The sequence below is a fragment of the Myxine glutinosa genome, chromosome 2, assembly GCF_964187855.1.
Source record: "Myxine glutinosa chromosome 2, kmMyxGlut1.1, whole genome shotgun sequence".
NCBI lineage: Eukaryota > Metazoa > Chordata > Myxini > Myxiniformes > Myxinidae > Myxine > Myxine glutinosa.
The window spans coordinates 117,907,083-117,922,061 of NC_136262.1; the positions used below are offsets into that span (position 1 = coordinate 117,907,083).

General features: G+C 42.6%; 1 protein-coding gene across 1 annotated transcript in view; it reads left to right on the forward strand.

Moving 5' to 3' along the window:
- The window catches only part of DNAJC11 (DnaJ heat shock protein family (Hsp40) member C11), a 53,329-nt gene that overhangs the window by 22,108 nt on the left and 16,242 nt on the right, over window positions 1–14,979 (forward strand). The window contains exons 10-12 of the mRNA XM_068107323.2: window positions 334–419; window positions 3,970–4,086; window positions 4,194–4,349. Of these exons, the coding sequence (XP_067963424.2) occupies window positions 334–419; window positions 3,970–4,086; window positions 4,194–4,349 (359 nt within the window). The remainder of the gene's footprint in view (window positions 1–333; window positions 420–3,969; window positions 4,087–4,193; window positions 4,350–14,979) is intronic.

A 14,979-nucleotide genomic window follows, 5' to 3' on the forward strand; every position in this document is an offset into this window, starting at 1 on the left:
GGCCTGTTGCAATTTGATTTTGAGGTTCCTTCAAGTGTCATTGGGATTTCCCCATTGTTGGGTAACCACCTGGCTGCATGACAAGGTTTCCTTCCACTGGCTCGTTGCTGAATGGAATTTGTTCCCATTCCGAGAAAACAACATGGCTTATCGCTATTCTTGGAATTGCATGTTTCTGATACCGTTGTACTGTACCGTCACAGCTTTACCGCTAGTTGTTATTCAAAGCACCGTAAACTGAACTTGATTGTCAATATCAATGAATAATTAATCATGGCTTTCCATGTATTTTACTCACCTTCCTTTTCCTTTTTCCTCTCTTACTTCACCAAGCTTGGCGTTCCCAACTCTTTCGTTTTGCTCAGTGGGCAGTACAAAGGCCAGGATGAGAATCGCACTCGCCTCAAAGCCTCACTCAGGTACCTCACATTGCTGTGCACAATTGTGTGGGTGTTTTTAGTCGAAGACTGTGATGTCATCACGGACCTAGTTTCGGAATATTTTGTGGCGTTGTGACTTGTGATATGTATTAAATTGTGGTACAGAGTGTCCCAGCTTATCGTCTTCCCGGTTAATATTGTTTCGTTGTAACACCTGTACTAATTATATCCCAAGGCCCGGTTGCATAAACTCTCCTTAAGGAAAGATTTCCCTTGAGGTACGCTGTAATTCCTTAAGCTAAGGATTTCCTTAATAGGCCATGAACAGGTCTGAGCTTTCGTTCACTATAATTCCATTTAAAGGGTGCAACTTATCTCCACTTGAATACATTTCAGAAGCATATTTTCTCATCAATATAATAAGTTTGAATCATTAATTTTGTCCAACACTAAGTAATTTCCGTTAATAATCAGCATTCTTTTCTTATAGCATAGCCGTCGCGGGTGCAGTGAGTTTGTCGCATGGTGTAGTAGTATTGAAACCTAGCCAATCATCAGCCAGTATTGTCACAACAAGCGCTATCCAGCAATGGCGTCTTCCATGAAAGGGGTGAATTGCGACAATGTGACAAATGCACTGATGCTGGGCAATTAGGCCTGGCTCGCAGTCGGCGTTCCAATTCATCCCAAAGGTGTTCGATGGGGTTGAGGTCAGGGCTCTGTGCAGGCCAGTCAAGTTCTTCCACACCGATCTCGACAAACCATTTCTGTATGGACCTCGCTTTGTGCACGGGGGCATTGTCATGCTGAAACAGGAAAGGGTCTTCCCCAAACTGTTGCCACAAAGTTGGAAGCACACAATCGTCTATATTGTTATTGTATGCTGTAGCGTTAAGATTTCCCTTCACTGGGACTAAGGGGCCGAGCCCGAACCATGAAAAGCAGCCCCAGACCATTATTCCTCCTCCACCAAACTTTACAGTTGGCACTATGCATTCGGGCAGGTAGCATTCTCCTGGCATCTGCCAAACCCAGATTAATGCGTCGGACTGCCAGATGGTGAAGCGTGATTCATCACTCCAGAGAACACGTTTTCCACTGCTCCAGAGTCCAATGGCGGCGAGCTTTACACCACTCCAGCCGATGCTTGGCATTGCGCATGGTGATCTTAGGCTTGTGTGCAGCTGCTCGGCCATGGAAACCCATTTCCTGAAGCTCCCGACGAACAGTTGTTGTGCTGACGTTGCTCCAGAGGCAGTTTGAAACTCGGTAGTGATTGTTGCAACCAAGGACAGACAATTTTTACCCGCTTCAGCACTTGGCGGTCCCGTTCTGTGAGCTTGCGTGGCCTACCACTTCACGGCTGAGCTGTTGTTGCTCCTAGACGTTTCCACTTCACAATAACAGCACTTAGAGTTGACCAGGGCAGCTCTCGCAGGGCAGAAACTTGATGAACTGACTTGTTGGAAAGGTGGCATCCTATGACGGTGCCATGTTGAAAGTCACTGAGCTAATCAGTACCGCCCATTCTACTGCCAATATTTGTCTATGGAGATTGCATGGCTGTGTGCTTGATTATATATACCTGTCAGCAATGGGTGTGGCCGTAACAGCCAAATCCACTAATTAGAAGTGGTGTCCACATACCTTTGGTCATGTGGTGTATGTGTGTCATTGGTTGTTATCTCCAAAATTTGGGTTGGTTTCTGCATAAGTTGGGTTGTTATCTCCATAAGCAATCATTGAAAACAAGGACATAATGCTCACTTTATAACCTGATGATCCCATCTATCGTGAGCAAACCCTGCTCATCCAGCGCCTTTCACTCGCTCACCGCAGGCAGGTTGGTGGTCTTTCTGTCTTCCACCGACTCCTCTCTGGCCTTGCTCCCCCAGCTCTCTCTGTGCTCTATCCCCCAAATATTCCTGCAGGACGCACAAGATCTGCCAGCAACCCTCTTCTGGTGAAACTGCCAAAATAAAGACTCTGCTCACCTTCACTCCTTCATTCCTCTTTTCTCCCACCTCTGGAACAAACTAAAAATGTGTGAATTTACTTATTATGACGGGGTGTTGCTATCCCAAATGCTGACCCCCAATTAACTGTGAACCGCCTTCACTTGTGGAAATACAGGCGGCAGTGAACCGACTGCAAGGGGGCAAAGCTCCTGGGATTTGTGGCATCCATGCTGAGCTTCTCAAGGCTGGTGGAAATACTGTACTTGAGTCGCTGCATGCAGTTCTGTGCTCTGTTTGGAGCACCGGCATCATCCCAACTGTCTGGAAGAGGGGCCTTGTTGTCCTCCTCTGGAAAGGGAAGGGTGATCACCAGGATTGCAACAACTACCGAGGGGTGACGCTACTCTCGGTGCCGGCAAGGTCTTTGCTTGGATAATTTTTGAGAGGGTACGCCGCCATCTGCTCGAGCACCAGCGACCAGAGTAGTTGGGCTTTACACCAGAGGTCAACGATTGACCGTATCCTTGTTCTTCGAGTCCTCACAGAACACAAGGAAGAGTTTCGTCAGGGGCTGCTTGCAGCCTCATGTTGATCTCTGCAAAGCGTTCGATTCGGTGAATTGGGATGCCCCTCCGGAGGGTGCCACCGACGCTGATCAATCTGATCTCTGAAATATACTCTGGTACTGAGAGTGCTGTGAGGTGTGGTGGCGCCACCTCTGACTTATTTCCAGTTGTGACTGGAGTTCAGCAGGGGTGTGTATTGGCTCCCACACTCTTCAGCGCTTGTATGGACTGGATTCTGTGGCGGACGTCGGAGAGGTCAGGCTGTGGGGCATCGTTTGGGAGTGCCAAAATCTCTGACCTTGATTTAGCAGATGATGATGTCATCTTTGCGGAGACGCTGGATATTCTTACGGGGGCCCTTCAGGCATTGAATGAGCGGCGGAGCCGCTGGAATTACGGATTTCTTGGGTCAAAACCAAGATCCAGGTTTTCAATGACGTCTTGGATGCTGCTGTCTTGTCTGTGCCTGTTTGTGGTGAAGATGTTGAGGTCACGAAGAGATTCACTTACTTGGCAGTGTTATTCATGTCTCCGCATGTTATGAGCCAGAGGTTGATAGACGTCAACGTATCCTCACCAGATACTCTCAGCAAGGGAGCCTCGTGAGTGGAGGAGGCCAACGGGCCGACCGCGTGCCTCGTGGTTGCAGCAGGTTGATCGGCATCGGAGATAGGGATGGGCCAGGCATCAGCCTGGGGGGATGGTCAGACGGAGGCTCCTGGAGTACCGTCGGAAAGTGGATGCGGCGACTCGCTGCTCCGGCGCATCCTCTCCCATACTTGACCTGACCTGAATTTACTTAAATGTGATGCATTTAATGTGGGCGGAGGAACCTAATCCTCCCTTCCTCACCCCCCCCCCCCCCCTCCCCGCCCCTCCTACTTACATTAATTCTAATGAGATAAATTGATCCATACAAGGTTGCTTCACTTAACGTCGTGTTTTCAAAAATGTTACTATGACTTTAACTGATGATGTCTATATAGTTTCCATGGTACTGTTTGTACGAGGTATCTTATCATTGGGTACATCCATGTGCCTGATATGTCGTTTGACACACTGCAGAGTGGGCGTGTTTGGTACCGTGTTGGAGTACGGCGCAGAGAGGAAGATTTCACGGCACAGCATCCTCGGTGCCTCTGTCAGCCTCGGCCTACCTCATGGCGTACATCTTCGCCTGAGGTACCCCAATGCTTCTTCAAACTACTCTTTAGCCTTTAAAACTCCTTTAGACATGTGTTTGTGTTTTCTCACTCCCTCAGACCGTCTATTCTTCATGGTTTCCTCAGGTTGAACCGTGCGAGCCAGCTGTACACAATTCCCATGCACCTTGCTAGTGAGGTGTCCCCTAGCGTGGTACTGTATGCCACGGTGACCCCTTTGCTGGCATACCTCGCCCTCGACAGACTGGTCATACAGCCGTATCTCCGTTCACGGAAAGAGAGGTAAACAAACAATATGTTCGGCACAGATAATCTACTCCCAGCTGCGGATAACAAGGCCCAATATTTGTGCTTTGGGCAGAATAATTACAGTAAACTTTAAACTCGCAGTCGATAATTTGTGACTTCGTCAGGCCATATTTGGACCTGTGGCTTCGCATGGGGGTTAGTGGGATGACATGTATGATTGTGGATCATCATTTGGATTGTTTAGGGTTTTTTGTGGTTCGCGTTTTGAGTGCTGTATTTTTCGGCGTCGAAGTCGATGTCGATTACAAGTCGAATTAGCTAATTTTCCCATTGTTATGGTTCTGCCGACGAAGTCACCTGAGGCATTATGTTTCCCCCGAGGACCCAAAACACCCAGAAGACCCAAAAGTCCACCGAACCATTCTCTGGGTCATTTGCATCCTCTGGGCATTTTGGGTCCTTGGGTAGTTTTTGTCTATGGGGTATTCAGGGTCTTTTGGGTATCCGGGGTCCTCTGGGTCATTTGGGTCTTCTGGGTTTTTTTGGTCCTCTAGGTCTTCAGGTATTTGTGGTCTTTGGCATCTTTTGGGTCATCTGGGTCTTTTTGCTCTTTAGGGTCTTTTGGGGCTTTGGGGTCTTTTGTGTCTCTGGGGTCCTCTGGGTCTTTCAGGTATTTGGGGTCTTTAAGGGTCCTTGGTGTATTTTGGTCATCTGGGTCTTTTTGTTCTTCGGGATCTTTTAATTATTTAGGGTGTTTAGGATCTTTGGGGTGTTTTGGGTCTTTGGGTTGTTTTGGGTCTTTGGGTTGTTTTGTGTCTTTGGGTTGTTTTGGGTCTTTGGGTTGTTTTGGGGCTTTGTTTTTTTTTTGGTCCTCAGTGTCTTCTTTTGGATCCTCTTGGACTTTGAGTCATTGGGATCTTATGCCATGAGTCTTTTGGGTGTTTTGACCATAGTGAACACACAGTCTTTGTTAAAAGATTGGTCTTTAAATCCCTCCTGAAATCGTCCTTATGAAGGGGGACAGACATCAGACATCTGTACAAAGTACAAACACACAATGTATTATACGTATATGCTAGATATAAACTTGTGTGCTCCTTAAATGCCCTTCACATTTTATCCTAAAGGGTTCCTGCTGTTGTACCATTGGAACTGCTACATTTTCTTCCTTCTTCTTCTTCTTCTTCCATCCTGGAAGGACAGGCTTTTTAAAAGACGTTCTTGCGATTTAAAAACGGATACGATTTTTTGTTCCAAGTAAATAGATTATTGTAAAAGTGGAGATTTTCACACAACATTAATTTCACACATTTCGTGCTACAACAGAGAAGCACAAATTTAACAACGTACAAATATACTTGCCTTTTTAAGAGAAAACACGGTACCAGAGCAAACAATGAATGTGCATGAGGTACATGTACCGTTACCAGTCACGCCGTAGTGTTACAAACAACGTGCTTGGCCAGCATGTGTAGCACAAGACTGCATGGTTCGCAACTACTGTACTGTACTTCAACGAGGTAATATTGACCGTAACGAGGTAATATTGAAAGCTGGACCGGGCAACAATCCCGAATGAGCTTGTGGGGACAGCGATGCCGAGGCTGGAGATTTGAATGAAGAGAAACATCCAATGCTCCAGGAGATTATGAAACTACGAATCTTTGCATTCAATTAACCATTCATTTGATGTGCTTTACTGTACTTTCCAGTCGTATTTTGCAATCTGTATTTTATCGATTCCATGCAGTGTTTCATTGGTTCCATGCAGTGTTTCATTGGTTCCATGCAGTGTTTCATTGGTTCCATGCAGTGTTTCATTGGTTCCATATTTAATTGGTTCCATACAGTGTTTCATTGGTTCCATATTTCATTGGTTCCATATTTCATTGGTTCCATGCAGTGTTTCATTGGTTCCATGCAGTGTTTCATTGGTTCCATATTTAATTGGTTCCATACAGTGTTTCATTGGATCCATATTTAATTGGTTCCATATTTCATTGGTTCCATGCAGTGTTTCATTGGTTCCATGCAGTGTTTCATTGGTTCCATGCAGTGTTTCATTGGTTCCATATTTCATTGGTTCCATGCAGTTTCATTGGTTCCATATTTAATTGGTTCCATATTTCATTGGTTCCATGCAGTGTTTCATTGGTTCTATACAGTGTTTCATTGGTTCTATACAGTGTTTCATTGGTTCCATGCAGTGTTTCATTGGTTCCATGCAGTATTTCATTGGTTCCATATTTCATTGGTTCCATGCAGTGTTTCATTGGTTCCATATTTCATTGGTTCCATACAGTGTTTCATTGGTTCCATATTTCATTGGTTCCATATTTAATTGGTTCCATACAGTGTTTCATTGGTTCCATGCAGTGTTTCATTGGTTCTATACAGTGTTTCATTGGTTCCATGCATTTTCATTGGTTCCATATTTCATTGGTTCCATACAGTGTTTCATTGGTTCCATATTTCATTGGTTCCATATTTAATTGGTTCCATACAGTGTTTCATTGGTTCCATATTTAATTGGTTCCATATTTAATTGTTCCATACAGTGTTTCATTGGTTCCATGCAGTGTTTCATTGCTTCCATATTTAATTGGTTCCATACAGTGTTTCATTGGTTCCATGCAGTTTCATTGGTTCCATGCAGTTTCATTGGTTCCATATTTAATTGGTTCCATACAGTCTTTCATTGGTTCCATATTTAATTGGTTCCATGCAGTGTTTCATTGGTTCCATATTTAATTGGTTCCATGCAGTGTTTTATTGGTTCCATGCAGTGTTTCATTGGTTCCATATTTCATTGGTTCCATGCAGTGTTTCATTGGTTCCATATTTCATTGGTTCCATGCAGTGTTTCATTGGTTCCATATTTCATTGGTTCCATACAGTGTTTCATTGGTTCCATATTTCATTGGTTCCATATTTAATTGGTTCCATATTTAATTGGTTCCATAGTGTTTCATTGGTTCCATATTTCATTGGTTCCATGCAGTGTTTCATTGGTTCTATGCAGTGTTTCATTGGTTCCATGCAGTGTTTCATTGGTTCCATATTTCATTGGTTCCATACAGTGTTTCATTGGTTCCATATTTCATTGGTTCCATATTTAATTGGTTCCATACAGTGTTTCATTGGTTCCATATTTAATTGGTTCCATATTTAATTGTTCCATACAGTGTTTCATTGGTTCCATGCAGTGTTTCATTGCTTCCATATTTAATTGGTTCCATACAGTGTTTCATTGGTTCCATGCAGTTTCATTGGTTCCATGCAGTTTCATTGGTTCCATATTTAATTGGTTCCATACAGTGTTTCATTGGTTCCATATTTAATTGGTTCCATACAGTGCTTCATTGGTTCCATATTTCATTGGTTCCATACAGTGCTTCATTGGTTCCATATTTAATTGGTTCCATACAGTGCTTCATTGGTTCCATATTTAATTGGTTCCATACAGTGCTTCATTGGTTCCATATTTCATTGGTTCCATACAGTGTTTCATTGGTTCCATATTTCATTGGTTCCATATTTAATTGGTTCCATACAGTGTTTCATTGGTTCCATATTTAATTGGTTCCATATTTAATTGTTCCATACAGTGTTTCATTGGTTCCATGCAGTGTTTCATTGCTTCCATATTTAATTGGTTCCATACAGTGTTTCATTGGTTCCATGCAGTTTCATTGGTTCCATGCAGTTTCATTGGTTCCATATTTAATTGGTTCCATACAGTGTTTCATTGGTTCCATATTTAATTGGTTCCATACAGTCTTTCATTGGTTCCATATTTAATTGGTTCCATGCAGTGTTTCATTTGTTCCATATTTAATTGGTTCCATGCAGTGTTTCATTGGTTCCATGCAGTGTTTCATTGGTTCCATATTTCATTGGTTCCATGCAGTGTTTCATTGGTTCCATATTTCATTGGTTCCATGCAGTGTTTCATTGGTTCCATATTTCATTGGTTCCATACAGTGTTTCATTGGTTCCATATTTCATTGGTTCCATATTTAATTGGTTCCATATTTAATTGGTTCCATAGTGTTTCATTGGTTCCATATTTCATTGGTTCCATGCAGTGTTTCATTGGTTCTATACAGTGTTTCATTGGTTCCATGCAGTGTTTCATTGGTTCCATATTTCATTGGTTCCATACAGTGTTTCATTGGTTCCATATTTCATTGGTTCCATATTTAATTGGTTCCATACAGTGTTTCATTGGTTCCATATTTAATTGGTTCCATACAGTGTTTCATTGGTTCCATATTTCATTGGTTCCATATTTAATTGGTTCCATACAGTGTTTCATTGGTTCCATGCAGTGTTTCATTGGTTCCATATTTAATTGGTTCCATGCAGTGTTTCATTGGTTCCATATTTAATTGGTTCCATGCAGTGTTTCATTGGTTCCATATTTCATTGGTTCCATACAGTCTTTCATTGGGTCCATACAGTGTTTCATTGGTTCCATGCAGTGTTTCATTGGTTCCATATTTCATTGGTTCCATCCAGTGTTTCATTGGTTCCATATTTCATTGGTTCCATACAGTGTTTCATTGGGTCCATATTTCATTGGTTCCATACAGTGTTTCATTGGTTCCATATTTCATTGGTTCCATGCAGTTTCATTGCATTGGTTCCATATTTCATTGGTTCCATGCAGTGTTTCATTGGTTCCATATTTCATTGGTTCCATACAGTGTTTCATTGGTTCCATATTTCATTGGTTCCATACAGTGTTTCATTGGTTCCATATTTCATTGGTTCCATGCAGTGTTTCATTGGTTCCATATTTCATTGGTTCCATACAGTGTTTCATTGGTTCCATATTTCATTCGTTCCATGCAGTGTTTCATTGGTTCCATATTTCTTTGGTTCCATACAGTGTTTCATTGGTTCCATATTTCATTGGTTCCATGCAGTGTTTCATTGGTTCCATCTTTCATTGGTTCCATACAGTGTTTCATTGATTCCATATTTCATTGGTTCCATACAGTGTTTCATTGGTTCCATATTTCATTGGTTCCATACAGTGTTTCATTGGTTCCATATTTCATTGGTTCCATACAGTGTTTTATTGGTTCCATACAGTGTTTCAATGTTTCATTGTTTCCATCTTTCATTGGTTCCATACAGTGCTTCATTGGTTCCATATTTCATTGGTTCCATACAGTGTTTCATTGGTTCCATACAGTGTTTCAATGTTTCATTGTTTCCATCTTTCATTGGTTCCATAGTGTTTCATTGGTTCCATATTTCATTGGTTCCATGCAGTGTTTCATTGGTTCTATACAGTGTTTCATTGGTTCCATGCAGTGTTTCATTGGTTCCATATTTCATTGGTTCCATACAGTGTTTCATTGGTTCCATATTTCATTGGTTCCATATTTAATTGGTTCCATACAGTGTTTCATTGGTTCCATATTTAATTGGTTCCATACAGTGTTTCATTGGTTCCATATTTCATTGGTTCCATATTTAATTGGTTCCATACAGTGTTTCATTGGTTCCATGCAGTGTTTCATTGGTTCCATATTTAATTGGTTCCATGCAGTGTTTCATTGGTTCCATATTTAATTGGTTCCATGCAGTGTTTCATTGGTTCCATATTTCATTGGTTCCATACAGTCTTTCATTGGGTCCATACAGTGTTTCATTGGTTCCATGCAGTGTTTCATTGGTTCCATATTTCATTGGTTCCATCCAGTGTTTCATTGGTTCCATATTTCATTGGTTCCATACAGTGTTTCATTGGGTCCATATTTCATTGGTTCCATACAGTGTTTCATTGGTTCCATATTTCATTGGTTCCATGCAGTTTCATTGCATTGGTTCCATATTTCATTGGTTCCATGCAGTGTTTCATTGGTTCCATATTTCATTGGTTCCATACAGTGTTTCATTGGTTCCATATTTCATTGGTTCCATACAGTGTTTCATTGGTTCCATATTTCATTGGTTCCATGCAGTGTTTCATTGGTTCCATATTTCATTGGTTCCATACAGTGTTTCATTGGTTCCATATTTCATTCGTTCCATGCAGTGTTTCATTGGTTCCATATTTCTTTGGTTCCATACAGTGTTTCATTGGTTCCATATTTCATTGGTTCCATGCAGTGTTTCATTGGTTCCATCTTTCATTGGTTCCATACAGTGTTTCATTGATTCCATATTTCATTGGTTCCATACAGTGTTTCATTGGTTCCATATTTCATTGGTTCCATACAGTGTTTCATTGGTTCCATATTTCATTGGTTCCATACAGTGTTTTATTGGTTCCATACAGTGTTTCAATGTTTCATTGTTTCCATCTTTCATTGGTTCCATACAGTGCTTCATTGGTTCCATATTTCATTGGTTCCATACAGTGTTTCATTGGTTCCATACAGTGTTTCAATGTTTCATTGTTTCCATCTTTCATTGGTTCCATACAGTGTTTCATTGGTTCCATATTTCATTGGTTCCATACAGTGTTTCATTGGTTCCATACAGTGTTTCATTGGTTCCATATTTCATTGGTTCCATACAGTGTTTCATTGGTTGCATATTTCATTGGTTCCATACAGTGTTTCATTGGTTCCATACAGTGTTTCATTGGTTCCATATTTCATTGGTTCCATACAGTGTTTCATTGGTTCCATATTTCATTGGGTCCATACAGTCCTCATTGGTTCCATATTTAATTGGGTCCATATAGTGCTTCGTTGGTTCCATACAGTGCTTCATTGGGTCCATACAGTGCTTCATTGGTTCAATATTTCATTGGTTCCATACAGTGTTTCATTGGGTCCATACAGTGTTTCATTGGTTCCATATTTAATTGGGGCCATACAGTGCTTCATTGGTTCCATACAGTGCTTCATTGGTTCCATATTTCATTGGGTCCATACAGTGCTTCATTGGTTCCATATTTAATTGGGTCCATACAGTGCTTCATTGGTTCCATACAGTGCTTCATTGGGTCCATACAGTGCTTCATTGGGTCTGTACAGTGCTTCGTTGGGTCCATACAGTGCTTCATTGTGTCCATAGTGCTTCATTGGGTCCATACAGTGCTTCATTGGTTCAATATTTCATTGGTTCCATACAGTGTTTCATTGGGTCCATACAGTTTCATTGGTTCCATATTTAATTGGGTCCCTACAGTGCTTCATTGGTTCCATACAGTGCTTCATTGGTTCCATATTTAATTGGGTCCATACAGTGCTTCATTGGGTCCATACAGTGCTTCATTGGGTCCATACAGTGCTTCATCGCGTCCATATTTCATTGGGTCCATACAGTGTTTCATTGGTTCCATATATTTAATTGGGCCTGTACAGTGCGTCATTGGTTCCATACAGTGTTTCATCGGTTCCATATTTAATTGGTTCCATACATTGCTTCATTGGGTCCATACAGTGCTTCATTGGGTCCGTACAGTGCTTCGTTGGGTCCATACAGTGCTTCATTGTGTATTGGTTGTGTACATTGTGTACATGCTCCCCATTGGTTCAATATTTCATTGGTTCCATACAGTGTTTCATTGGGTCCATACAGTGTTTCATTGGTTCCATATTTAATTGGGTCCATACAGTGCTTCATTGGTTCCATACAGTGCTTCATCGGTTCCATATTTAATTGGGTCCATACAGTGTTTCATTGGTTCCATATCTTTAATTGCGCCCGTACAGTGCGTCATTGGGTCCATACAGTTTCATTGGTTCCATATTTAATTGGGTCCATACAGTGCTTCATTGGGTCCATACAGTGCTTCATCGGGTCCATATTTCATTGCGTCCATACAGTGTTTCATTGGTTCCATATATTTAATTGGGCCCGTACAGTGCGTCATTGGGTCCATACAGTGTTTCATTGGTTCCATATATTTAATTGGGCCCATACAGTGTTTCATTGGTGCCATATTTCATTGGGTCTGTACAGTCCTTCATTGGTTCCACACAGTGTTTCATTGGTTCCATATTTCATTGGGTCTCTACAGGCCTTCATTGGTTCCACACAGTGTTTCATTGGTGCCATATTTCATTGGGTCTGTACAGTCCTTCATTGGTTCCACACAGTGTTTCATTGGTTCCATATTTCATTGGGTCTGTACAGGCCTTCATTGGTTCCATATTAACAATTGGTATTAAATTGGTATTAATTAACAACAATTGGTATTAACAAGCGACAAGCATTACGCCGAGGTCCCCCGTCGGTGAAGTGATGTGTTTTTTTTTTTGTTTTTTTTTTGTATACAAGATCGAGGCTCGTGAAAGAGCGAACATTAATCACACAGAAAGACAAACAGACACACAAAACAAATAACATCGGGAGCGGTAGACAAGATGGGGAGAGAGGGGGAAGGACACAAACACCGAGCTGTTCACCGAGTGAACACCGAGTGAAGCCGAGCCAGGTGTGAGGCAGGAGCACCAGCCCATAGGGGAGAACAGTATTCCATTGAGCTGCGGATGAAAGCCTTGTATGTAGTGAGGAGCTCAGGTGTGCCTAGGAAGGTGTGCCTAGGACACAAACACAACATTTGAGAGCAGGGACCGAGAGACATGGAGACATCGAGAGAACTGTGGGAGGGAGAGGGCTTTGGGGGGGAGGCATGGGAAGGGGGAGGGGGGGTGGGAGAGGTATAAAACATATGGACACTGCCAAGACTTCCAGGAAAGAAGTTGGAATTTCAAACAAGGTGGATCTGGGGTGAATTAGTGGGGGTAGAAAAGATCAAGGTTTTGGATGGGGGAAGATAAGAGATGGTGGTGAACAGCTGTTTTGAAGACCTGGAGGGAGGAGTGTGATTGAAGTGAGTGTGGGAGTTTGTTCCAGAGGCGGGAGAAAAGAGGAATGAAAGAGTGAAGGTGAGCAGAGAGCCGAGATTTCGGCAGTTTAACCATCAGAGGCTTGCTGGCAGATCTTGTGCGACCTGTAGGAATATTTGGGGGACAGAGCACAGAGAGAGCTGGGGGAGCAAGGCCGGAGAGGAGTCGGTAGAAGACAGAAAGACCACCTACCTGCCTGCGGTGAGTGAGTGAAAGGCCCTCAGAGATAGCTTCATCGCGGGAGATTCCAATGATTCTGAAAGCTTTGGATTCAACAGCGTGAAGCCGAGCCAGGTGTGAGGCAGGAACACCAGCCCATAGGGGAGAACAGTATTCCATTGAGCTGCGGATGAAAGCCTTGTATGTGGTGAGGAGCTCAGGTGTGCCTAGGAAGGACTTCGCACGACGGACGATGCCCAGTCGGCGACTGGCTTTGGAGGCCAGCTTGGAAATGTGGTTTTCCCAAGAAAGATCATGGCAGATGGTGAGACCCAAAAGCTTGAGCGACAGAACTTCTTGGAGAGGATTGTTGAGAAAGTAGATGGGAGGGTTGTCCAGTCGATCTTTTCGGAGAGACATAGTAAGAGTGTGAGATTTGTCAGGATTGAAAGACATGTTCCACATGTTTGACCAGTCTGTGATTTTGTCCAGGTCTTCAGAGAGTGAGGAGGCTGCAGACTGCCGATCTGAGGGAAGAGGAATGGAGCGGCAGAGAGTGGAGTCATCAGCAAAGAGTGGAGTTGACAAAGTGGAGTTGACAAAGTGGAAGACGCAGAAAACATGCTATGATATGATATTTCGCTCACAAGGTTCAGACATACATGGAGGCGGCCATCTTGGATTTTGACGTGGCGACCCAATTTTCAATAGCGTTCTTCCTTATGCCTAGATACACCCACACACCAGATTAGACGTTGGTACTTCGCTTATTCTTCAAGATATTTCGCTCACAATGTTCAGACATATATATATATATATGGTGGCGGCCATCTTGGATTTTGACGTGGCGACCCAATTTTCAATAGTGTTCTTCCTTATGCCGAGATACACCCACACACCAAATTAGAAGTTGGTACTTCTCTTATTTTTCAAGATATTCATCTCACAAGGTTCAGACATACATGGCGGCGGCCATCTTGGACATTGACGTGGCGACCCAATTTTCAATAGTGTTCTTCCTTATGCCGAGATACACCCACACACCAAATTAGAAGTTGGTACTTCGCTTATTTTTGAAGATATTCATCTCACAAGGTTCAGACATACATGGCGGCCGCCATCTTGGATTTTGACGTGGCGACCCAATTTTCAATAGCGTTCTTCCTGATGCCGAGATACACCCACACACCAGATTAGACGTTGGTACTTCGCTTATTTTTCAAGATATTCATCTCACAAGGTTCAGACATACATGGCGGCGGCCATCTTGGATTTTGACGTGGCGACCCAATTTTAAACAGCGTCCTTCCTTGTGCCAAGATACACCCACACGCCAGATTAGAAGTTGGTACTTCGCTTATTTTTTGAGATATTTCGCTCACAAGGTTCAGACATATATATGGTGGTGGCCATCTTGTATTTTGACGTGACGACCCAATTTTCAATAGCGTTCTTCCTTATGCCGAGATACACCCACACACCATATTAGAAGTTGGTACTTCACTTATTTTTCAAGATATTCATCTCACAAGGTTCAGACATACATGGCGGTGGCCATCTTGGATTTTGACGTGGCGACCCAATGTTCAATAGCGTTCTTCCTCATGCCGAGATACACCCACACACCAAATTAGAAGTTGGTACTTCGCTTATTTTTCAAGATATTCATCTCACAAGGTTCA